The 25,325-nt window shown below is 44.4% G+C and overlaps 1 protein-coding gene across 2 annotated transcripts in view; it reads right to left on the reverse strand.

Annotated features, from left to right (window-relative positions):
* Positions 1 to 25,325, reverse strand: part of lama4 (laminin, alpha 4) — a 216,703-nt gene that overhangs the window by 160,072 nt on the left and 31,306 nt on the right. For both annotated transcript variants that reach the window (XM_078542209.1, XM_078542210.1), the window contains exons 3-5: positions 8,893 to 9,020; positions 3,564 to 3,644; positions 1,198 to 1,412 (exon numbers count right to left, since the gene is read on the reverse strand). In XM_078542209.1, the coding sequence (XP_078398335.1) occupies positions 1,198 to 1,412; positions 3,564 to 3,644; positions 8,893 to 9,020 (424 nt within the window). The remainder of the gene's footprint in view (positions 1 to 1,197; positions 1,413 to 3,563; positions 3,645 to 8,892; positions 9,021 to 25,325) is intronic.

Raw genomic sequence — 25,325 nt, forward strand, 5'->3', positions numbered from 1 at the left:
ACAGGGAGATAAAGATAGGGACACAAAATGAATTGTGTTTTCAAAAAGAGAGCAGCATCAACAAGCTTGTGTGAGACCTAGAGGTTAATTATGAAGGAGGGCAGTTAGGGGCTGTTCTGCTTAGGTCAATCAGGATGACCCATTGATATGGGGAAGCATACATTTTGTAATATTTTATGTTGTTGTGCAAAGAGAAATTATTGATTGAACTAAGTGAACCAAATCATGGCTGGGATTTTCCAGCCCTGTTGTGGAGGGACCCACCGCGGGAGATTAGGCAGCCCAGCCAAATATTCATTGACTTTCGGTGGGACCAGGCAACCTTGGTGGTGGGCAGGGCCGGAAAATCCTGCCCCATCTGTTGCATGTTATGTTGATTTACCATGAAATAAAATGGTGTTATTAAGTGTTCATTTGTGGATAATTAGCTGTTCACTCAGGCTATATGATATAAATTAATGGTGTAAATATTTTTCTTTGATAACACTTTATCATTCAAGTTGGTACGTAGTATGAGCAGGCTATCCAGTTGCTTCGGAGAAGACAAGCGAGCCATGTAAAAATGGTTTTTAAAATGTTTAGTCCAGCATGGAGTAAATTCGTACTTGGGCATGGAGGTGAAAATTTAGTGAGCTAATCACAATGGAATCTAAGTCACCTTTATAGTTTTGGATATAAATTGACGCGTTGGTCCCTGACTATTCGCAAAGCGTATGACTTGCTTGCCTATGGTGTTCTCACCATGTTTCCACAAGGAAAATTTCCTTGCTCACATTACCACCATTTAAAGTTCATAATTAGAACCTTGCTTCCACCAGGAATTTGTTTAACCATCCTCAAAGAAAATTATTTGGAAAAGGCTTTCGTGGGGTTTAAAAAAGCCTTATTTTCTTAAAAGGATAGGAACAGTAGACAATGCACGAAAAAATTACATCTAAACTTGTGGAATTTTATATTCTGAGTCCGAAAGGTGCATTCGTACTTCTCGTTCAAAACTCAGACTCTAACTTCTAAAATCATTGGTTTCACATTTTGCCAGTGCATACATGTCACTTTTGGTAATTAAGTACACATTAGCAAAGTGTTACTAAATGAATTAATAATGTTTATTGGTCAATCTGTTTTACTCTGAAGGTCTCCAGCTGCATTCATAAGTTACTATGATTAGTGAATAGCTATTTAAATAGATGTACACACCTGTGCAGTTTTTAGCATTGACGGCATCTCCATAGTAACCTGGAGCGCAGCGTTCGCAGTGAATGCCTGTTGTATTTCGCACACAATTGCGGCAATACCCTGTTTCCTCATTGCAGTCATCAAATATGAGATTGGGATCAGAGTTACCATTACAGTTACATTTTCTGCAACTGCTTCCATAGAGCAAAGGTGTTCCATAGTAACCAGGAGCACATCTGGAATAAACAAGCATTTTTAAAACTACAAACAATGCATTTGCTCTTTGTTGTGATGCAACTGGGGGTCTTCATATTTGGATGGTAATTGCTTTGTTAAAATGCTTTGCATTTTTTGTAGAAGGCCTTATTAAAATGAAGGCTGTCATTGTAGGGCATTGAAACATTTTCTACTTTTGTACTGAAAAGCCTCATAAAGTACTCCCAGCTAATGCTCCTTCTAACCTGCATGACTGCACAGCAATCCAGGATGCACTGCACTAGGAATAAATAGACCATGTACGAGGCAATGTTTCCTTTAAGGTGCATGCATGCGCCTCCTTGTGGTGATCTGAAAGGATTACATAATGCAATTATGTGGCCCGCGCAGAGCAAAGAGAAATTTGAGAGAGCATTGCTCCTAATTATAATATGCTGTCAATGTAGAATAAAGCTTCCTCTACATACCAAGACAATGCTTGGCAGTGTAGAGGATGTACAGAGTAAAATGTTTATGGCCCAAAAATTTCTGTCAACATAAAAATGAGAGAAGATACACAAGTTAAAGTGGATATCCAAAAGTAGCTTTGTGAAAACATCATCTCATTGTTTGGCTTCTCAGTCAAATGCATTATGTGAATGTGACATTTTTGTATTTGCAGGTTAAATACAAATCAAACCCATCACAGAAAATTAGGGCTTGTCTGCTTTAGTCTAAGTATCCTTTAAACAATGCCATAAGTGTTAATTACTGCCGCTCAACCTCTCTGGCACTGAAAAGTAACTACAACAATTGTGGCCTAGCATTCCTTTAGATTTTAAATGTCGTTGGATTTAAAAAAGTATGTTTTTGTTTTACTTTTCCTTGTCTCTCTTATCTCTTAATCCAATCCTTCTCTCTCTTTATTTCTCTTTCTGAATTTACCCACTCTGGCTTACACTTACTTTCTCAGACCTTGTACAGTAAATTTAACAACCCTTAAATCCAATTAGTTAAGGAGATACATTGTTGCTTGTCCTGCTCACTCAGATCCCATACGTCCTGTAGAGGTTGTCACATCTTTTCCATCCCCCAATTCCATCAATGTGCAGGACAAAATATCACTGCAGAAAATGGGCAAGGCCAAGCCTGATTAATAGTGAGCTTCATTTGTAGGCATGCCACAACAATTTTTGGGGAAATAAATTTTTCAGTAGAAACAAGGTAATAAGACTAAGGTCACTACAGTTTAAGCTAATGGCAGTTTATAGCTGTAATTGATAAACCTAGATGCTCCATTAAAAGACTCTGATAATCAGTAATGTTTCCCACAGGGAATTTCACTATGTACACCATAGAGTGGAGTTGACTGGAAGGATCTGGCATAGAGACCTACTGCAATACACTTTTAAGTCTTTGCTTTATCTACAGTCACTGCCATGCAGCAGGGCCCAGCACAAATATGTCCACTACTCATGGCTAATTCTGTGTAGAACAAAGAGAGAAGGATGATCACAGTACCCAACCATTGAAAGCTCAGAACTACATAACAACAGCACTATGGTTAGGAGATGTAATGGCTATATCCAGTAAAACCATTACCCCTCAGGAGCTATGTTCACTGTCTTTTTATCTGATTGAATCTTTAGATCTAAGCTCTCCAATCTTTAAGGCAATTGTCATCTTCACTGCTAAAACAGCAAATGTACATAGTGATTACCCACCCGCCCATCATATAACCTATCTGATTTACATTTTGAATCAGAAATGAAAATAAGCAAATTCTTCGAATGAGCATATGATCCATTCTTTCAGGTTACCTTCAATGCAATGAAGATGACAAATTCCCCAAAATATCAGAACAAAAAATATCGAGCCAATTGACTGGACACTTCAAATCCAAGTTAGACATGATAATTCCATGTGGGAGAAAGAATTGAAGGATATTTTGATAGGGTGGGATGACGTAAGGTGAAAGGGAGCTTGTGTCGAGCATAAATGCTGGCACAGACCTGTTGGGCTGAATGGCCTGTTTCTGTGCTGTAAGTGTTACTTTGTAATGTGAGAAAGGCAGCACCACTGGTATTCCAACCTCTGGACAATCCAGCAACTCTTGCGGGGCTCCCAGATTTTAAATTACTTTTCCCTACCACAGACAATTTAGTGCAAACAATTAAATAAAAAATACTGACCTTTCACATCTGGATCCAGCATAATTTTCCTGACATAAACATCGCAATTTGTCAGCTTTAATCATACAGGAAACAGCAAAACTGAAAAATGGAAAGAAAATACAAAAAAGTTAATTCCATTTTCATAGCAACTTTAAAGCTTTTGCTTCCACCCTTGCCATATTCTGTGGTCAGGGTTTTCCCGTTGGCGTGCGGGGGTGGGCCCCACGCGTCCACGCATAAAATGATGTCGGGTAAGCGTTCCAACGTCACCACGTGCCATTGGGATATTTCATTGGGCGGGCGCGCGATGGTATCCGCTACATGCCCGCCATTAATTAACAAGCCACTTAAGGCCCTTAACTCACCAATTGACGGCAATTTTTTGGTGCCCGTGCAATCTTCGGGTTGGCGCATGGGTGCAATGGGCAGCGGGTAGGACACATTTGTATAAACCTCATCCATGGGCGGGATAAGAGGGTTCACTGGGGTCGCGAGTGTGCTCTCTCAAGTATTGATTTTTCAAAGTTATTGAAACTTGCCTGTGTGATCTGCAATACTTCAAAACTCATACCAGCTGCTTGGTCTGGACTCACAATCTTTAGGTCAGCAGTGAGGAATCTTTTTTGGGCCTGCAGGTTTCAGGAAGCCTTTCCTTAGCCTGGGAATGGGAGCTGAACTCTACACTGGAGGCACCTCCTCTAAGGGGGAAGGGAGGGCTAGAAGGGGGAGGAGGCCAGAAGTGCACATTCAGCCTCCAGGGGAGGCACCTTTTGGAGGACAGGCGCAGGCACAAGGGGTGCAGGGCCAAGAGGTAGACCAAGGAGGAAGGGGCCGCAGAAGATGCCACTATCCTGCTGCCAGGGTTTACAGGCGGTGATATGTCTGAGGTGCAGTGCCGAAGGAGGTTCCGTCTCTCAAGGGAGACAGTCAACTATATCTGTCAGATGATTAGGCCTGAGATCTCCGCTAACTGTGTGGGTGGACACCTCATGCCAGTGGCTCTAAAGGTCACAGCTGCCCTCAGCTTCTATGACTCTGGCTCCTTCCAAGGCTCGGTGGGTGATCTTTGCTGTGTTTCCCAATCAGCTGTCCACACTTGTGTCAAGCAGGTTACAGACACTCTGTTCAGGCGTGCATTGACCTTCATCCACTTCTGCTGTGACCAGGCAAATCAGGCACAGCGAGCCAGAGGCTTCGCAGCCATTGCTGGCTTCCCCCGCATCCAGGGTGCAATAGACTGCACACATGTGGCTATCAAGGCGCCAGCAGGTGAACCAGGTGCCTTTGTCAACAGGAAGGGCTTCCACTCCATGAACGTGCAGATAGTGTGTGATCACAGGATGCTGATTCTACAAGTCTGTACAAGGTACCCAGGCAGCTCCCATGACACCTACACCCTTAGACATACCCAGGTGCCGGGGCTCTTCAGTGCTCCAGCCCGGCTTGATGGATGGCTAATGGGTGACAAGGGCTATTCTCTCAGAAGGTGGCTCATGACGCCTCCCCACCATCCACGAACAGAAGCTGAGCAGCGTTGCAATAGGAGCCATGCCTCCACAAAACCTATGGTGGACAGAGCCATCGGTCTTCTCAGATGCGCTTCCAATGCCTGGACCGCTCAGGGGGTGCATTCCAGTGTCGGTGATAGTGGTTGCATGTTGCGCTCTCCACAATCTTGCGCTGGAAAGGGGGGATGCAGTGGACGATGAAGACGTTGATGCAGTGGCTGAGGCTGCACACGATGAGTCCAGCAGTGAGTCTGAGGATGAGCAGGCACAGGGAAATGCTCGGGGTAGACGCTGACCTGGCCATACTGCAGGGAGGCAGGGACACCCAGGAGGCTTTAATCCAACGACCCTTCAGCTAGCACACCACATACGGACCTCCAGAACAAGCCTGGGCTGCAGGCTCCATACTCGATACCTAAGTGCAAAATCTTCCAGGTTAGGAACAGTAACTAAGTGCCTTGTTAATAAAGTTGAATGTCCCTCAAAGCACTCCTAACATTTTTGGAAACCATGCACCTGCAGAAGAAAAGAGGCACCCTCAGCCATGGTCACCCTCAGTCATGTCTGAATTTAATATCACAAGCAAAGAAACTTAATGAAACAAAATGACAAGGGTGTTCCAATTCAAAGCAAATCATAAAGACCTTATCTCGGGCCAACACAAAAGCACCAGTGATAAACCCGTGGTGTGCCTAAGGTGACTCATGTTTACATTTCCGGGTGCTACGTCTTGGTGCTGCCCCATTGCTGGGAGTGTCATCTGAGACAGCCTGCTGACTCTGCTGTCCTGTTGGCCTCGATGACCTTGGCGGTCGTCCTCTGGCCTGTGGAGCCTGTGCTGGCCCTGCCTGGGAGGGAGCTGCCAGTTCCACAGCTGGCATCTCCCCAGTCATCGCAGCCTCACCAGATGCTACGGTCACTGGCAAAGGGGCGGAGTAACTGCCACCCTCATCTGGAGCGCCCTGAGAGGAGCCCGCAGAGACGACAGGCAGCTGCTGCGCCGAGGTGAGGTCACTTTGGACCTCCCTGCTCACCGTGGACGGATGGGCACTGAGCTGGGAAACTTGGTGCCCACACCATCTCCCACACTGGCACAGACCAGCTGAGGTCAATGCCAACGTGAGGGCTTCCTGGTCAGAGCCCTGACTCTCCACGAGAGTCGCCACTCTCTCCATGGAGGACGCTTGGCGCTCGGACATATGGCTCATTGTTTTGGCGATTGTCTGCGTAGACTCCTCCGCCACGGAGACCAAGCTAAGCATAGCCTCATGTATCTCCCCCAGATGCTCCCACACACTAGGCCGCATTTCCTGCACCTGCTGCATCTTGGACGACTCCAGAGGCACATCATCAGGCACCGACTGAACATGTGCCTGGTCCCCTGCAGTCCTCTGACTGCTGGCGCCATGGGCACTCTCTGTCTCTGCCAGCTCATCCAATGACTGTGAAGTGCCCTCACTGCTGTGCCCCGGGACACTAGCTGATGTTCTAATTCCCACCGAGGTGCTAGTGTCTGCGCTGGTGCCTGCCTGGCAGAGGTGGTGTGATGCTGGTGAGACTTCAGGGCCCTCAGGTGTGAGAGGGGGCCTCTGCTGCTCCTCCTCCCGGCCCTGCTCCACTGATGCTGAAAGGAAGAACAAGGACGTTTGATTAGTTAAAGTGGAGACAATGTCAATGTGCATCCCTGTCCCCTGGATCATTGTGCACTCATCCTTCCATAAGCAATGGTCAAGCCATGTTGCCAAATTAAATCACTGAACATTCAGCACTGCTAGGTCTGTTGGGGGAACAAAGCTGACCTCACTGCTGGCCATACATACCTGGCCATGGCACCCCAGCCTCACCGACACCAGTGGACCTGGGCGCATAGTGCCTCTCCAAATCCAGAACCTTCTGCTCAAACCAGCTGAGAATGACTAACTGCGCCTGGCCGCCGCCAGTCTGTAGCATTATGTGCAGTCTTCTCCTGAAAATGAGAGAAGAGCATTGATTTATGCAAATTGTACATGGACTCTCTTCGCGCACGGTCCATCCCAACCAGAGTGGGACATATCAGGTCTCCAGTGCCTCCTCACCCCGCTGTCGCTGAACACTCACACAAAGGTGCTAGGCCTGTTCCCCAAACTCCCCCAGGCCACATGCTGCCTACATCACATTAGTCACCACACAGTATATACTTCCATGGCAAGGAGGCACAAGCACATGGAGTGCAGAGGGCAGCAGATGGTTCATTGCCACGCCACCTTGAAGCTCCCCTCCCAGCATGTCATCACCCTGACTTTGACATGTCCTGGAGTTCCAGCACTGCACCTAGGTGCAGCTCCTCCAGGTTGCCCTCAAAACAGTAATGTGGGTCTCAGTGTACCACATGCTGCCGGTGCAGAACCCATCTCTTCACCACCCTCTCAGGCTGACCTCGGTATGGACAATATCTGCTGGCCTGCCCAGCAAAGGACACATGCTGTCAATGATTCAATGTAGTCACTACACTCAGACTTGGTGGGGGTGGCAGCAGGAGAAAAAGCCGACCTGCTGGGTTAAGTGACCAATGCCAACATTGTCCTCGCCCTTCCACAGCACAACAAGTCGTTGAAGCGCTTGCGACACTGGATCCAGGTGCGTTTCACCACATCGTGGGAGCTCACCACCTCCGCCACCTCTTCCCAGGCACGTTTCATCATGTGGGTGGGTCTCCTCCTCCCGTCCTGGGGAACCAGCACCTCCCTCCTCCAAAAAGGCAGCAAGGCAGTCATCCAAAAAACGAGGGGCACACTGGCCCCCCGCCCTACCCTCCAGACTGGCCTGCCCCAATGGCCTACCATCCGGACTTGCATAACCTCCATTGCCTCTGTGCAGAGCCCTTCACCCAGCCATTGTGAGTAGCCTTTCCATGGCTGCCAGGCCGCCCCTTATACAGGCCGCAGGGTCGCCATTGGACCCGGCGGGTTGGGCGCGCCCGCCCACTCCCGCTATGCACGGGAGTCGAGAAGTATGCTGGGCGGGCCTTAATTGGCCTGCCCGCGTAAAATGGCAGTGTGGACCTGATCGCGAGCAGCGATCAGGTCCGCACCCGCCCGTGCCTGCTCCCGCTCCACCACCCCCCCCCCCCACCCCCCACCCCACCCCCCACCACCGCCATCCAGGAAATTCTGCCCTATGTTACAGTCGACCAAGCTTAACATTATTATATTCAATGGCTGCACTTATTGATATGGCTAATCAGAGGGACTCTACTTTAGTGAATTAATGCTTTATAAGAAATGAGAGGTGATAATTCTTCAGTATAAACTAGCTAATTGTAATTGATTTTAACATTAAAAATTTGAATATTTTCCTTTATATCTCAAATTTTATTATTTTGAAGTTTTCTATTGGCACATTTGCTTTACATGGAAACACTTCAAAACATAAATTTTGCTATTTGATCTGAGCCTACTTCAAGGACCAAAGAGTGAAACTTGACTGTACAGAATACAAGGTCACACAGATGAGACAAGGCCACTCTGGCGCACTGAAGTCCACTGTCAAGCAGGTAATGTTTCAGTTTTCAATATTGCCCTTTTTCAAAGCCAATATACATCTATTATCTCTTGAATTCAGCATCTCTAAAGTTGTATTCTTAACTCCTGTCAGGTGATGGTCAGCTCTATAGGACCTCCAAATGATGACAATCACATATGCTTCACATGTTAAGCTAAGCTAATCTTTTTGTTCTTATTCTTTCATTACATACATCAGATCTGTGTTACTTAGCTTGCTTATACAGCCTACACCACTTTATAAAGCATACAGCAATTGCAGGAATGCAGTAAATAGATCTTTGTTTTTTCTTCACTTACTTATTTGAAGGTATACTTAGAGGGCAAGGACAAGGCTGGCAAGATTTATGATGACCCTGGACAACATCACCAATATAACCATCAAGACATTTTTCACAGTGGTCTCCAGTTGTGTTATTCTGACAGTTCTGAAATACAAAGTGATAAATAATTCATATTTCATCATTTACTGAGTAATAGATTGCAATCGTGTACCAAAAGCAACTAAAGTAACTTATCCCTTTGCAATATTTATTTAAATTTTTAAACCAACATGAATAGGTTATTCATGTAGTACCAGCCGAATGTCTGATGTATGTGCTGTACGGATTTCTAGTTTTTTAGTTTTACAGGCTTATGCTTCTGTTAAATACACTTGTTTTCCTTCGACACAGTGATGAGAAAAAAAATAATTGATAGACTTCTTTAGCTTGTGGAGGAAAAAAATTCAGCAAAACATTATCATATGCAAGCTATGCGATGACCTGTTGGTCCAATTTGCTTAATTAGTTACTTGCTTGGAAACAGAACAAAGCAAATTCCACTTTTTGCTGTTCTATTCCTTTCAGGTGATGAGTAACCTGTCTTAACAATGCGCCCTTAATTCTGCCCTGATCTGCTCTTCATTGCAGTATGATGGCTGTTATAATGTGCTTACCTGATGCGGCTGGAATTTATGGATTATGGCGGGCTCACGACGATGGGAGTGGAAGCACACAGTACTCCCAATCCCACTCTGCTCCATGTTCCTGCCCGCCATTATGTGCCGGTCAGCCAATTAGCGACCAACCAGCAGGACCGCTGACAAATTGGTGGTCCAGGCGGGCTTGGGCCATGAACGGGAAGGAGGTTACGGCACTACATTTTGAGGGCTGCTGCCAGTGCTGAAGACATCCTGATGGTCAGCATCTAGTATTTGGCTGCCCATCAGCCCGGAGGAAAGGCAGCACCGCGTGGAAAGAAGTGAGGTGGAGCCTGAAAACCTTGGGTATCTGTGCGTCAGCTGAAAGGGTAGCACAATTTGGTTTGAGCACCAAACAGGCAATAGACTAGCAATCAAGCCCAGCATTTGTTGGCTGTCCAATGCGAGTGGCGTGAAGATCTCGTGGAGCTTCCAGTGGGTATACATGCCCTGTCAAGGACAGAGGAGGAACCAAAGCAAGTGTCTCCCTCCATCGAGAGATTGGTGACACTCATGGCGAGCCAGATCCAGCAGCACATTCAGGGCATGCTGGGTATACATGCAGACCTGCAAGGCATAGTAGTGTCACTAAGCTCAATCAGGCAGTGTCAATTCCAAAGGTGGATGAGACACCTGGAGTCTCCACAAGGCCCTCGTCCCTCTCAGGTAAGCAGGGAGATACAAGTGGACGTTACGACAGAGGATGAACAGCAGCCTACTGCATCTGGGGGCTCCTCTTAAGCTGCTCCTGATGGGGACAGTAGCTCCTCCACCCCTCTGGCAATGACAGTAATGTCTCAGGGTGCCGCAGAGACAGCTGAGCCTCTTCTCCCTGTGCAGAAATCTCTCAAAATGCCAGGACCCTCATGGCCTCAGGTGACCAGCAGATGCCTACCAAGGTCATCCCAGGCAAAGGGTCATCAAGGTCACCAGCCTGTTTCCAGAGCAACTGGCAGCTAAGGAGGGGAACCACGATGCAGCACATGTAGAAGAATTAAGAAAACACCATAGACACACATAGATCATCATGAGTATTTCTTTACTTTGGATTTCTGTGTGACAGATTGTCTTGAGGAGCTTTATTAAATATTTGTGACCAAGAACATGCATGTCATTGTCATGGCCGTACAATTAGATGGTAGTGTAAAAGGCAGCAAGCTCATGGGCTCAAGCTCATTATTGGTGATGTCCGTGGCAGCACTGGTCCTCAGAGGTTCCTTCGCCAATGCAGGATGCATTGCTGGCCTTAGTGCTGTTGGCTTGGAATGGTCATATGGGGTCACAGAGCAGACGATTGTGGGGCACTGCTGTTCGTGTTGAAAGGCCTCCACATCCTCAGGAGAAGTGTCTCAGTATTAGTACACAAGAACACAAGAAATAGGAGCAGGAGTAGACCATTCAGCCCGTTGAGCCTGTTCCACCATTCAATACAATCGTGGCTGATCTTGGGCTTCAACTCCATTTTCCTGCCTGCTCCCCATATCCCTTAATTCCCTGAGAGATCAAAAATCTGTCTACCCCAACCTTAAATGTATTCAATGATGGAGCATCCACAACCCTCTGGGACAGATAATTCCAAAGATTCACAAGCCTATGCGTGAAGTAATTTCTCCTCATCTGAATCCTAAGTGGTTGGCCCCTTATTTAGAGGCTGTGCCCCACATGTTTTAGACTGCCCAACCAGTAGAAACAACCTCTCAGCGTCCATCCTATCAAGCCCCTTCAGAATTTTGTAGGTTTCAATGAGATCACTTCTCATTCTTCTAAACTCCAGAAAATATAAACTGCATTTGTGCAGCCTCTCATTGTAGGACAACCCCCCATCCCAGGGATCAATTTAGTGAACATTCGCCGGACCACCTTCAATGCAAGTATATCCTTTATGAAATGAAGTTGGGCATACTGTACACAAATTAGATCCCCAAACTCTGGAAAAAAATCATGGGGGTAGAGTTTCTACTGCACACAATATTCCAGATGTGGTCGCACCAAAACGCTATACAATTGCAGCAACACTTCTTTATTCTTGTGCTCCAACCCCCTTACAATAAAGGCCAACAGCCATTTGCTTTCCTAATTGCTTGCTGCACCTGCATGCTAACTTTCTGCATTACTTGTATAAGCACATCCTAGTCTCTTTGAGTTAGAGACTGCTGAATCTCCCCGGCACCTTATCCCTGTTGGAATTTTTTAAAAATTAAACAAAAGTGTAGGGGACAATAATTCCCAGGTGTATTCTCCATGGCAACGCCTCGATCAATCAGAGTTGACGTAACAACCAATCAGCACCCTTTTCTCATGCAGTATAAATTGTTACTTCTTTTGAAATTTGGGGCAGCATTTTCCCCCTGTTGGGGGTGGTTGTGCAGGAATGGGCAGGTTCCTGATCGGCGCCCCTACTTGGGGTGCACCGCCATTTTACATGGGCATGCTAATTAAGGGCTGTGTGCTCCCTGCGCGGGCGGGTGGGTGGGGGGTGGGGGGCATTCCCTGAGCATTCACATGAGCTGGGACATGTCAATTTCTTTTATTTAAAAATTTTATACAAATTTTAAAACCCTCATGAAACCTCATCCTGCCCGTGGATGAGGTTTCGTGCTTTTTCTGAAGGCTGCCTGGGCTCTTTGCCTGCCTGCCAACCTTAAGGTTGGATGGGCAGCTCAGTTGATTGTTTTAATTGCTCATTAACTGGCCTTAATAGGCCTTTGACAGATCAGTGGCACGGGCAGTCGATTCGGCTGCACACCTGCTAAACTGAAAATGTAAATGACATGGGGTGACGTCAGGTCGCATGCCCGATGTAACCCCGTGACATTTTATGCGTTGGCGAGTGGGCCTCGACCCCAACTGGAAAATGCAGCCCTTGGCCTTCTTGTGCTTGTCCTGATGGGTGCAAGATGAAAAGCTTTGACAGTATGTCTCTTTTTTCAGCAATACTGAAGGAATATTCTTTTAAAGGAACACTTTTAAAAAATATATGTTTTAATACAATGCTGATTGTGCTTGTTCATGGCAGATTTTGTGTTTGGTGACATGCAAATGAGTTTGAATAGGCATTCAAGAAAAAAAATTTTCAAAACGGCTCCAATTTTGGGCATAAATTACACCCATTTTGCCAACTATGCCCAACTCTATCCCCATGATTTTTTTTCCAGGGTTTGGGGATCTAATTTGTGTACAGTATGCCCAACTTCATTAGAAAATGTTCCATTATAAAATTTCTGACTGTATGGACTTCAGCCTGGAAGGTTTGTTTATTTGGTGAATCACTGGCTGGGCCAAATGACCTGTTTACTGTGCCTTATATCCTAATAAATACTAGCTGCAGAACAAGTAATATTTTCTTAACACCACACTGTCAACAGGAAAATGATGTGAAAACTTACAACAGGCATTTCCATTACTACAACAAACCTAAGATTTTCTTTTACTGTTCTAGGAATATATCACATCCTCTCCAATTTCACAGCATTACTATGTGTTGTTTCACCTTACTTTGGGATGAGTTCTTCACTATTTTATTCCTATTTTTCAAACAATTCTGTTCTCCATGTTTGGATTGACTACATATTTATATCAGCGGTATAAATAGAAAATGTACCCTATATTGAGATAAAAACAAAAAGCTAAAAGCTACTGCGGATGCTGGAAATCCAAAACAAAAACAGAATTACCTGGAAAAACTCAGCAGGTCTGGCAGCATCGGTGGAGAAGAAATCAGTTAACGTTTCGAGCCTTCATGGCCCTTCGGCAGAACTGAAGCATAGTTAGGAGAAAGGAGAAATATAAGCTGGTTTAAGGTGGGGGGGGGCGGGGGGGGGAAGAGAGAAGTTGACGGTGTGGTGATTGTGGAGATAAGCAAGCCGTGATAGGAGCAGATAATCAAAAGATGTCACAGACAAAAGGATCAAAGAGGTGTTGAAGGTGGTGATATTTGTCTAAGAAAAGTGCTAATTATATTGAGTATTGTTTAGCTTCATTATCCATATGTTCTCTCTTTCTTAATTCTTTCATGGGATGTGGGCATTGCTGGCAAGGCCAACATTTGTTCCCCATCTCTGACAGCAGTTGCTGTGGATCTGTAGGTCAGACCACGTATGGGCAGCAGATTTCCCTACATAAAGGACAATGAACCAGATGGTATTTTATAACAATTGATGATAGTTTTATGGTCACCAAGCTTTCAATTCCAGATTTATAAAAATTGAATTTAAATTTCACCAGCTGCCATGGAGGGATTTGAACCCATATTCCCTGAGCATGACCCTGGGTCTCTGGATTACTAATCCAGTGACATTACCTCTTTGGCATTGTGTCTCCTTTAATGCGTTCAATGAGTTTGGTTTCCTGCATAAATAAATTTAACAAGTTCTCCAAATCTTTAAAAAAAAATAAACTTTTGGATGTAATTGCCCAGCCCTAGTTGCCCTGAGAAGGTGGCGCTCAGCCTTTTTCAACCGCTGCAGTCCACGTAGTACAAGTACTCACACAATGATGTTAGTTAGGGAATTCCAGTATTTGACCCAGTGACAATGAATGAACAGTGATAAATATCCAAGTCAGGATGGTGTGCAACTTGGTGATGACGGTGTCTCATGCAACTACAATTGCTGCCTTTGCCCTTCCAGGTGATGGTTGAAGCAACCTTGGTGAGTTGCTGCAGTGCATCATGGAGAGTGTACACCGTGCACCTACAAGACTCCAGTGTGGAGATTTAGGCTAATTTATAAGATGCTGATCAAGTGTATTGCTTTATCCTGAAGATCGTTGAATACTCCATTAAACTTCTAACATGAGCCTTGACAGAATGTATATTAGGAGTCAGGAGGTGATTTACTTACCATAGAACGCCTTCCCTCTCACCTGCTCTGCATTTATATAACTAGCCATGTTGAAGTTCTGGTCAATGTTGATGACCAGGAGATTTATAGTGGAGAATTTGGCAATGGCTGCGCCATTAAATGTCAAGTGGAAGTGGTTAGGCTCTCTCTTGTTGGAGGGGATCATTGCCTGCTGTGTTGCACAAATGTTATTATGATTTCACAGCCCAAGCCAGGATATTATTCAGGTCTTCTTCATGTGATCATGAACTACCTTAGTATCTGAGGCTCTAAAACATAGAGCTGAACACTGGCCAATCATCAGCAAGTAGCCTCTCATCTGGCCTTGTCGTAGAAAGAAGATCATTGATGAAGTAGCTGAAGATAGTTGGGCTGAGGACATTGTCCTGATTAACTTCTTTCGGAGGAGATGAGGTGAGATCATGGCGCTTTAATATTTTGTCTGGGTTTCTTCTTGCACTATGGCTATCTGAAACCACAATGGAGAATGAACTCTGGAGCACCATGTCAATTGCACAGTGTTAATAGTTTGAGCTCAAAGGGTGAAGTCTGAGGAGTGCAGATTTTAAGCCTCAGATTTCATTATAGTGTAAATGGTGTGGTAGGAACCCACACAAGTTAGTGCTCCAATTTCAGGTAAAAGATTGAGTTAGATCATGGGAGTCTGGAGGAAGAATGGGTGGACAGCGTCTGTGATTGGGATTCATTGAGGCATTGGGTAGGAAGGTCACAAGCCTTCAGAATACCGTTAGGGGGTCAGGAATGGTGTTGGGGGCAGGTGGGTTGGGGGATGGGTAAGGCTAGACGGTTGCAGCTGAGGAAAGGTTGGAGGGGTATCTGGAAGGGGTGTTTGGAAGTCATGGTTAGGAAGGTTTTCAGAGATCTAGGGATTGGGATCATGATTATGCTGAGCACTTATATTTTTTTTCACTTGCCTATTAAGTTGGTTTTACTGGCAGCAAATCAAAGGTGCAGCAGGAACCAGAAACCAACACTGAGCCCCTTATTTTAATATGCAAATAGACTAATGCCTGCTTCAAGTATGAGCAAAGGAGGCCTCCTGTTTATCATTTACAACAGAAACTTAGGAGCTTAGGAACAGGAGTAGGCCATTCAACCCCACGGTCCTGTTCTGCCAAACAAGAATCCAGGTTGCCATTCCAGTGCAGTACTAAGGGAGTGCAGCACTGCTGGTGGGCTGTTTTTCAGATGAGACACTAAACTGAGGCCCCATCTGCCTGCTCTGGTGGGTATAAAATATCCCATGGCATTATTTCAAGGAAAAGCAGTTATCCCCGGTATCCTGGCCAATATATTGCTGTGCTTAAAATTGGCTGCCACGTTTCCAACATTACAACAGCGATTACACTTCATGGGCAGAATTTTACGGCCCCGTTTCAGCGGGGACAGGGCCGTAAAATGCGGTGAGACATTCTAAACCTGATTGGCTTGGGCGGGAACGTAAAATCCCGCTGCCGTAAAATTTCACCCCATAAATTTTTCATTGGTTGAAAAGTGCATTGATTCATCCAGTGGTTGGGAAAAATGCTACATAAATATGTATTTTTTTGAATTCAATGAGATCATGGCTGATCTGTGACCTCACTCTATATACCTACCTTTGTCTCATATCCCTTAATACCTTTGGTTAACAAAAATCTATCAATCTCAGATTTGTAATTTATAATTGAGCCAGCATCAATTTGCTAAAGGGTGTTCCATGCTTCTACCAGTCTTTGTGTGTGGAAGTGTTTCCTAATTTCACTCCTGAAATGTCTGGATCTTATTGATATGCCCCTCAGTCCTAGACTCCCCAACTAGTGGAATTATTTCTTTCTATCTCATTTCTCTATTCCCCTACCAAGGTAGTACCCTGCACACTTTCCATCGCAGGTTGTTGGGACATCTTGGACTCTATTTGTGATCATTATATTATGCCTAGTGCCTAAAAACTGGAGGCTGCACAGTCCAATGTATCCCCAGTTGATTGCTATAAATCATTCCAACTAGTACAGGATAAACCTGCAGCTTGATGCTATGCAGGTGTCAACAAATGCATAAAAAGGCATAAAAACCTTTTTTTAGTTATTGAAAGTAATCGAATTTTGCAGCACAGAAGTGACAATCCAGGCTCACATATGTATAATAGTTCTCTACAAGAACTATCAACATAGCTGTGTTCCCAGCCCTTTCTCTGTAACCTTTTTCCCAAATATTTATCCATTTCCCTCTTAAAAGCTATAATGGATTCAGTTATCACCAAGTATATGGTATGGCATTCCTCTCCTAACCCCTGCCTTTGATTACCTGGCAATGAGCTTAAATTTCTTCCCTCTGGTTTGTCATCGATTGTTTTTCCTGATGTACATTTGTTAAAAACTTTCATAATTTTGAACATCTATATCACTCTCCTCTTACTCTTTTCTAGTTCTAATAAAAAGGGGCTCAGTTTCTTTAATGTCTCTTTATATCCAAAATGTCTCATCCCACATCAAGTGATAGAGGCAAGACCCATAACAGAATCATTTGCATAGTTTAAGGTGATAAGATGAATCCAGGAAAACTAACCCCTAAGAGGGTCCTGCATAGTCCAAAGAGAGACTGACCTAGAATTTGCTTGGTAAAAATGGCAAAGCAAATGAGGTACCCATTATTTGTGTGTGAAGAACCTAGCAATTTGTGGTGATACGCTGTTAAATTGGGAATCGTCACAAGCTGCTGGACAATCTGTGCTGCTCGAATGTTAGCTTTGCAAAAACCAGAACTCATTTTCAACCTCCCAGTGAGCGCTAAGAAATTGCTGCATTTGCTCTGCTAAAACAAACTAAACTCACCTTTAAAAGTTAGAACTGGGATTTAATAACATAGGGACCCTTTGATGACAAGATTTAAGTTCAGTTTACAGCAGTTATTTTTTGTGATTTCAACCGGGAGTTGAGGGAAATATGGACAAGGGTTTGGAAGACAATAGCGTATTTTTTGATAAAAGCAAAATACTGCGGATGCTGGAAATTTGAAACAAAAAGAGAAAATGCTAGAAAAACTCATCAGATCTGACAGCATCTGTGGAGAGAGAGAAACAAAGTTAACGTTTTGAGTCAATATGACCCTTCTTCAGAGCTGAAGGGAATGGAAATGTGATTAAATTTATACTGTTTAAGGCGGGGGGCTCCACCTGCCCCACCCCCCCTTAAACGATATAAATTTAATCACATTTCCACATATTTTTTGACTTTGGAGAGGAAAGACAATTTGGAGAAAGTCAGTGGTTTCAAGAGGATCTGGCGATAGTAATGATTTTGTAATGCCTGAGGGAAAGGAACCATTTGCAATGTCAACTAGCATGGGGGCCAGGAAAGGAAGTTATATGATCAACAATTTAATTGGAATTAGTTTGAGAAAGTAGAAGGTGGGACTCACAAATGTGATCCCATGCTGGAAGACAGTGGAGGAAAAACAGTTCAGACCAGTACACTGGTGTTCCATTTTAAGGTATACAAGACCAGTTTGGACCAGTATTCTTATTTTCCAGTTTTCACTGTTTTTTCATCTTAGGAAGACGTTTCAGGGCTAAAGTGGAGTTTCTCGAGGGAGATTTGTGAAGAATAGTGAAGAAAGCAGAGAGGGCAGTTGAATAGATGGTTTCTAGCATCTTACTAGCAAAAAAAAATCATGAGATCACACATGTTGTTAGAAATCAGGGTGGAGATAGTTGCGGATTGGTTTAAAGAAGGTGGTTAAATAGTAGAGATGAGTTATCCTTGCTCTTCAGGATATTCCTAGATTAATGGGTGTTATTGGTAGAGGAGAGTAGGAGCTGGTAAAACAGGGTATGATCCAACCATATCTGCTAATGCCTTGTTGTTGGGCTGATATGCTCGTCTATGCCCCTGGACTTCACTAAATGAAGCCTTTAATTTATTTTGCAAGGGAAAGCTTTGAATGAAGTCAGTGTCTGAGGTGATATACACCCTGATCTTGTTGGATTAAAAAGAGCTGCTGTTTTTTAAGGAATCTGAAGTCCTTTATTAAGAGGTTAAGTAAATTTCTTCAAGTGCGTCAGATACATCCTGGCAGGCAACCGCGATAATCCAAAAAATTGAAACTATTTGTTTTCCACTTTTTATATGCTCTATTGCAATGTTTCTTTCTTCGGAAGTGCAAACACTTTGTGAGAATAAATCACTGTCATAAAATTATTTACAATTTTTTAAAAACTCTGAAAAACAATTCCCTTCACTATTATATATGTTTGTTTCTGTTTTACTGCATGTTTAACAATTGGAATAAGGAAAAGAAGCGCAGGCTTCCTTCATGAATGTTAAGACTTAAGACTCAGTAGCACAATTTCTCTGAAGCAGCATACTGAAAAATTGGCATGTTGCCTATAATTACTGAAAAGACCCATTTTGTGAGTAACTAGTTTAGTATAAATCAAAATCGACATATCTCTGCCCAAGTCAGTGTTGTATTTGAGATAAATTGACCTTTAATGACCCTGTTTCTGCATGAATTAATTGCATTTCAAATGCAGTTATAATGGGAAAAGTCACTGTTTGCAGATGCACTGAGCATACAGTTAAAAAACAAGGCACTTAGGATAATTCTGATGTTTTCCTTAACTATAAGCTGAAATCAGAGTTCAGACTGGCACATCTTGAATGCTGGTGCAATCTCAGTAATGTAGCTGTTTGGGCTAAAATTCGGTGTGCCCTGTTTTTTGGACGCAGGGGTCATGATTCGCAACTCGCTGTTGCTTTCGTTGGAGATGGCTAACATGCAAACTTGATGCTTCCACCACATTACCATGATTGTAGCATGTCCTCTTCAGGCTGCCGACTGTATTGATGCTTGGCAGGGGGCCGATCAGCATTGCGTTGCTAGCATGTGGGGCGGTCAACCTACCCCTCTTAAAGTGGAGCTACATTGAATAATTTTGTTGGAATTTAAAATGTGGAAAATGAAAACCAGGGAAGAGAGAGGGTTCCAGGTGACAGATGTAGCTTTGGATGCATTAGAGATGGAGTTGGGCATGACTCTGTGGGAGGCTAGGAGGCCTTCAAGGACCATCTTCAGATGAGAGTGGGAGCAGAAAATAGACCTAAGAGCCTGACACCAGCACCAGAAGAAGTTCAATGACATCATGTGGGTGGTAAAAGCCAGTAAATGCATCTTTGCAGGACTCATCCTACCCACCTGTAATAACTGTGGGTATAGCCTCTCCTGCTGTCTATCAGGGGCCACGTGATGTTCTGGGAGGCTCTGACTAATGAGCCCTAAGTGCGGGAGGGGTGGTAGGGCTTTCTGATGAGAGTCCTGATCGAGCATGTAGCACCTGAAAAGCTCTCTGTAATAAAGTTTATCTGTTTCTTGTTGAAACCTGTCCGCTCCATAAAGTCATTACATTTGTCGTCGAGGGTAAAATAGCTCTGATGCTGCATCTTGCCTTGTTACTGTGAGTACATCGAATCTTAAGAAAAAGAAAAGATTACTCACCAGTCATGACACTCTTTGGCAAAATCGATCCTTATGATGCGACTATGGAAGACTGGAGCCAGTATTTAGAGCGCTCTGGGTTTTATTTCGTAGCGAACAAAATTAATGTGGAGGAAAAATAGAAAACCATCCTTCTGAGTGTATGTGGCAGTAAGACATACAATCTCATTCGCAACCTGAGGGCCCCAAGGACCCCCAATTCCAAGTCCTATAATGAATTAGTGGACCTCATGAAAACACACTTCCAGCCCAAGCCATCCATAATAACGCAGTGTTTTAAATTTAATTCCAGAGTTAAGGCCACGGGAGAGTCCATCACAACTTATGTAGTGAACCTAAAGCAATTAACAGAACACTGCGACTTTGGGGACATAATGAATGATATGCTCTGGGACCGATTAGTTTGTGGAGTTCAGGATAACTCCATACAGTGTTGTTTACTCGCTGAGGTCGACATTGACTTTAAGTTTGTCCTAGAAATCACCCTTGCAATGGAAAGTGCAGGGGGAGACTTGCAGGCTTTGCAACACGTACAACATGACGTTGTTCATGGGCCGGGAACCTACTGCCGAGCGTGGTGAAAAACAGACCCAGAGCATCGGAGTGAGATGCAATGTTCGCTATAGAAACCTGAAAAGGCCGAGGAGAAACATTTCAACAGCGACTCCAAGATTAAGTTGTTATAGATGTGGAGGTGACCACGACCAGACAGCTGCAGATTCAAGGAGGCAGAATGCCATTACTGCCATAAGAAAGGTCACATAGTAAGGCAATGCAAGGCAAAGTCAAAACAGCCCATAAAGCAGCAAACCAACATGACTGCATTAAAAAATACAGCAGAACCTGAAGCTGCCGACACCAACATTTATTCCCTGAATAACGTAACAGCTGTAAAAACCGAACCTATCACTGTCACAATCCAAGTAAATGAGAAGCCACTAATAATGGAGGTGGATGCGGGTGCCTCAACTACAGTGGTGGGAGAGCACAGTTTGAAATACCATAACAAAGGTAGAAAGCCAGTAAACCTGGAGCTAAATTAAAGACATACACTAGAGAATCTATTCGGGTAAAGGATGCTGCCACACTACCAGTGTCTTATAGGCAACAGACAGCCCAGCTGCCTGTGGTAATAGTGAAAGGAGAAGGACTCAGTTTTTTAGGCTGAGACTGGTTACAGAAAATCAAGCGCGACTGGTCTGAGATACTTCACCTGAAAACAAGAGGAGTTCCTGAACTGCTAACGAAATACGACACGGCATTTTGGGATGAATTATGGAAGTTAAAAGGCGTGCAGGTCAAAATTTATGTGGATTCTCAGGTGACACCACGTTTCTTTAAGACCAGACCTGTGCCTTGTGTTGAAGGAGAAGGTGGAGACAGAACTCTGCCGGTTAGAAAAACTGGGCATCATCCAACCTGTCCAATTCTCAGAATAGGCAGCACCCATAGCTCCAGTGGTTAAGCCTGAACAAACCAAATGCATTTGTGGGGTCTATAACTTGACCGTGAATAAGACAACAAAGCTAGACAAGTGCCCCATTCCAAGGATAGACGCCTTAAATGCAAAGCTGTCTGGAGGTAAATCCTATACAAAGTTGGACATGAGCCATGCCTACCAACAATTGGAACTGGATAGCACGTCAAGAGAATACATGACTATTAACATTCACAAGGGTCTTTATCAGTGTACTTGCCTACCCTTTTGAGTATCGCCTGCATGCGCTATTTTCCAGAGAACAATGGGGAGTCTTTACAAGGAGATCCCTGAATGGTAGTATACCTAGGTGATGTTCTGGTCAGAGTGTCAACCGAGATCGAACACTTAGCCAACCTAGAGGAGGTGCTAAGAAGGTTGATGGAAGCCGGCGTGCGGCTAAAGAAAGAAAAATGAACATTTCAAATGCCAGAAGTTACTTACTTGGGTCACAGGGCGGATGCCATGGGTTTGCACCTGGTCCAAGAGAAAACTCGGGCAATTAAAGACGCATCCTCACCACCCAATGTAACCAAACATAAGTCCTTCCCGGGTATGGTCAATTACTATGGCTGCTTCTTGCCTAACTTATCAACTGTTTTGGCACTATTACATTTGTTGTTAAAAATGAATCACCGTTGATGGTGGAATTCACAACAAGAAGAAGCTTTTGTGAAAGTAAAGAAACTGTTGCATTCATCGTGTTTATTGGCACACTACGACCCATCGATAGAGTTGGCATGAATGTGATGCCTCCTTATGCTGTAGGAGCTGTGGTATCACGTAAAATGGAAAATGTATCAGAAAGACCCATTGGCCCTGTCTCTAGAACCTTCTCCACAGCCGAGAACGGTTATTCCCAGCTAGAAAAGGAAGGTTTGTCAGTGGTATTCGGAGTGAAGAAATTCCACCAGTACCTATATGGGTGGCATTTCACCATTGTGTCGGACCATAAACTATTAATGGGATTATTCAGTGAGGATAAGGCCATTCTGCCAATAGCATCAGCAAGAATACAACATTGGGCTCCGATATTACCTGCGTATATTTTTATATACTGTCTTGGCTTACACATTGCAAATGCAGATGCACTCAGTCATCTCCCATTACCAGATATTATTGTACATGCTCCTGTTCCACAAGGAGTTGTGCTATTACTGGATTTCCTGGATTCTACGCCTGTGCGTGTGAAGCAAATTAGAAATTGGCTGAATAGAGATCCAATATTGTCGAAATGCAGAGGCTTTGTTTTGCAAGGATGGTCAGATTCGCCCGTACCTGAATATTTGAGACCATTCCATGCCCATAAAACAGAGTTAAACTGTCAAGATGGATTTTTTTTTTTGGAGATCAAGAGTTGCCGCCCCATCACAAGGAAGAGAACCACTCTTGACAGAGCTTCACAGTCCGCATCCAGGCATTTCATAGACGAAGATGCTTGCGCAAAGCTATGCCTGGTGGTCAGGCATAGACAGTGACATTGAAAGCATGATCAAGCACTGTCTTTGGTGTCAGCAACAACAGAAGTTGCCCGTTTCAGCTTTGTGGGAGTGGCCTGGTTGACCCTGGGTTAGGCTACATATCGATTATGTAGCACCATTCTTAGGTATCACATTTTTGCTGATTGTAGATGCACATTCTAAATGGATGGATGTACACAAAGTCAAATTGCCAACATCGAGCGCAACTATCGAGAAGCTGAGTCACTGTTTTAGCATACATGGCCTACCTGAAATCATCGTTTCTGATAATGGTACAGCCTTCACCAGCACAGAGTTTCAGAAATTCATGAGTCTGAATGGATCAGACATACCAAAACAGCCCCATACCATCCCTTATTGAATGGTTCAGCTGAGAGAGCTGTACAAGCTTTCAAGTCTGGTATGAAAAGGTTATCAGAAGGTGCCCTAGAATCTCAACTTTCCCGCTTTCTTCTCAGTTACCATACAACGCCACATTCGACTACGGGTTCAACACCATCTGAATTATTGATGAAACGCCACCTACATACCAGATTAAACCTGGGCCAGAATTTTCTGCTTGTTGGGCGGACACGCGCCCGACCCAAACAAGCGTAAAATGATGCGCGATGACATCGATCGAGTGTCCTGATGTCATCCCGCACTCGTGCGATATTTCGTGGGTGGGTGCACGCGGGAGTTGGCAGAGAACCCGCTAACAATTAATAGGCCTATTAAGGCCATTGACAATCTAATTTAATTAAATTTTTCGCTGCCCGTCCAACCTTACGGTCGGGGGCAAGTGAAAAGGCTAAGCAGCCTTTGCATTTTTTGCGTAACCTCATCCGCGGATGGGATGAGGTTTCGATCTGTCATTAAAAAAAACTTCACACTAATTTCTAACATGTCCCTGGTCATGTGATGAGGGGATATATTTTTTAACATTTTAAAATTGTTTATTTTTATTTTTATATATCTTCATTCCCCCCCCACCCATGGCTCATGGAGTTTTATCTGCATGCACACATGAAGTTCCCTGCTTGCCCTCCTCTGCCCTCACCCCCATACGGGCAGCACTGAGCGCTGCAGCACGCGTTTCACGCTCAGTGGGTCTTAATTCATCGCCAGTGTGAAATGGCAGTTGCGGCCCAATCGCAGGCGGTGGGCGGCTTCCCAACTGCTCCCTCTCGCCCCCGCTGAGCCCGCCCAATGAGGGCAAAATCCTACCCCTCGTGTTTCCAAATCTAGAGGGGAACGTAGAGCAGAATCAGAGTAATCAAAAATTGAACCAAGATATACACAGCAGAGCTCGCACATTCAGTCTAGGTGACACGATTTTCGTGTAAAATTTCAGAAGTGGACCTTGTTGGGTTCCTGGAACCATTGGCTTAGAGACTGATCCATTATCTTTCCAAGTAACAGTGGAAGGTAGAATTATTTGTAAGCATGTAGATCATACTCGTATTAGACAGACATTCCAACGACCAACTATTCTGCCTGTGATTAACGTTGAACCGTCAATTCCTGAGCTGACATTGACCTAGAATAGACATGCCTGATGTCTCTGTAGAATTGCCAAATCCAGAACTGCCACTTTCTAATGATGTGTTTCATGCTGCAGTTCCAGATCCTGTTGATCCTGTTTAGGAACCTCAAGTGTTAGAGCTATGCGCTCTAGACATAAAAGGAGAGCACCTCAGAGACTAGATCTTTAATTACCTGAAGTTGTATATATGTATATGTTATTGGATATTCAGTGTTTCCCTGTAAATAAAAATTGTAGCAAAGCTAAAAGAAAAGGAAATGTAATAACTGAAGGTATAGCCTCCCCTGCTGTGATGTTCTGGGAGGCTTCAACCAATGAGCCCTAAGCATGTGCAATACGAGGAGAGGGGGGGGATGGGGCTTCCTGGTGAGAGTCCTGATCGTGCATTTAGCACCTGAAAAGCTCTCTGTAATAAAGTTTATCTGTTCATTGTTGAAACCTGTCCGCTCTGTCAAGTTATTACACCACCACATTATCAACTACTCACAATGCTCAATGTACCACAGCGGCATCACTCAGCCAGCAGCACTTTGTGGCACTCAAGACACACTTAACATCCAGTTACTCCATCTCACCCTCACGCACCTTCCAATGATACCAGCCTCACACCCGCCTCTCATTGTGTCCCCATAGCTCCAGCTATTCAGCTGTGGCAGGCATATCATCTGTCATGACGATGTAAATTGTGCAAGAGTAATACTAATCTTTAATTTCACCAGTTGATCAAACACACTGTTTAAAAAGGACTTTGAAAAAGCAAGCAAAGACACTGAGCGGAATCATCCCAGGTTTACACTAGGTGCCAGATTGGGCATGAAATAAGTCGTTTTACCCGTCAGCCACAATGGCGGGTTTTTGCACCATATCGTTCACTTCCCGGCCCATTAATAATGCAAACACTGGAAACACTCCAGATAGCCGGCGACCGGCTTGGATTTTCCCACCATGCCGT

Source organism: Cetorhinus maximus, chromosome 5 (genome assembly GCF_964194155.1).
Source record: "Cetorhinus maximus chromosome 5, sCetMax3.hap1.1, whole genome shotgun sequence".
Lineage (NCBI taxonomy): Eukaryota > Metazoa > Chordata > Chondrichthyes > Lamniformes > Cetorhinidae > Cetorhinus > Cetorhinus maximus.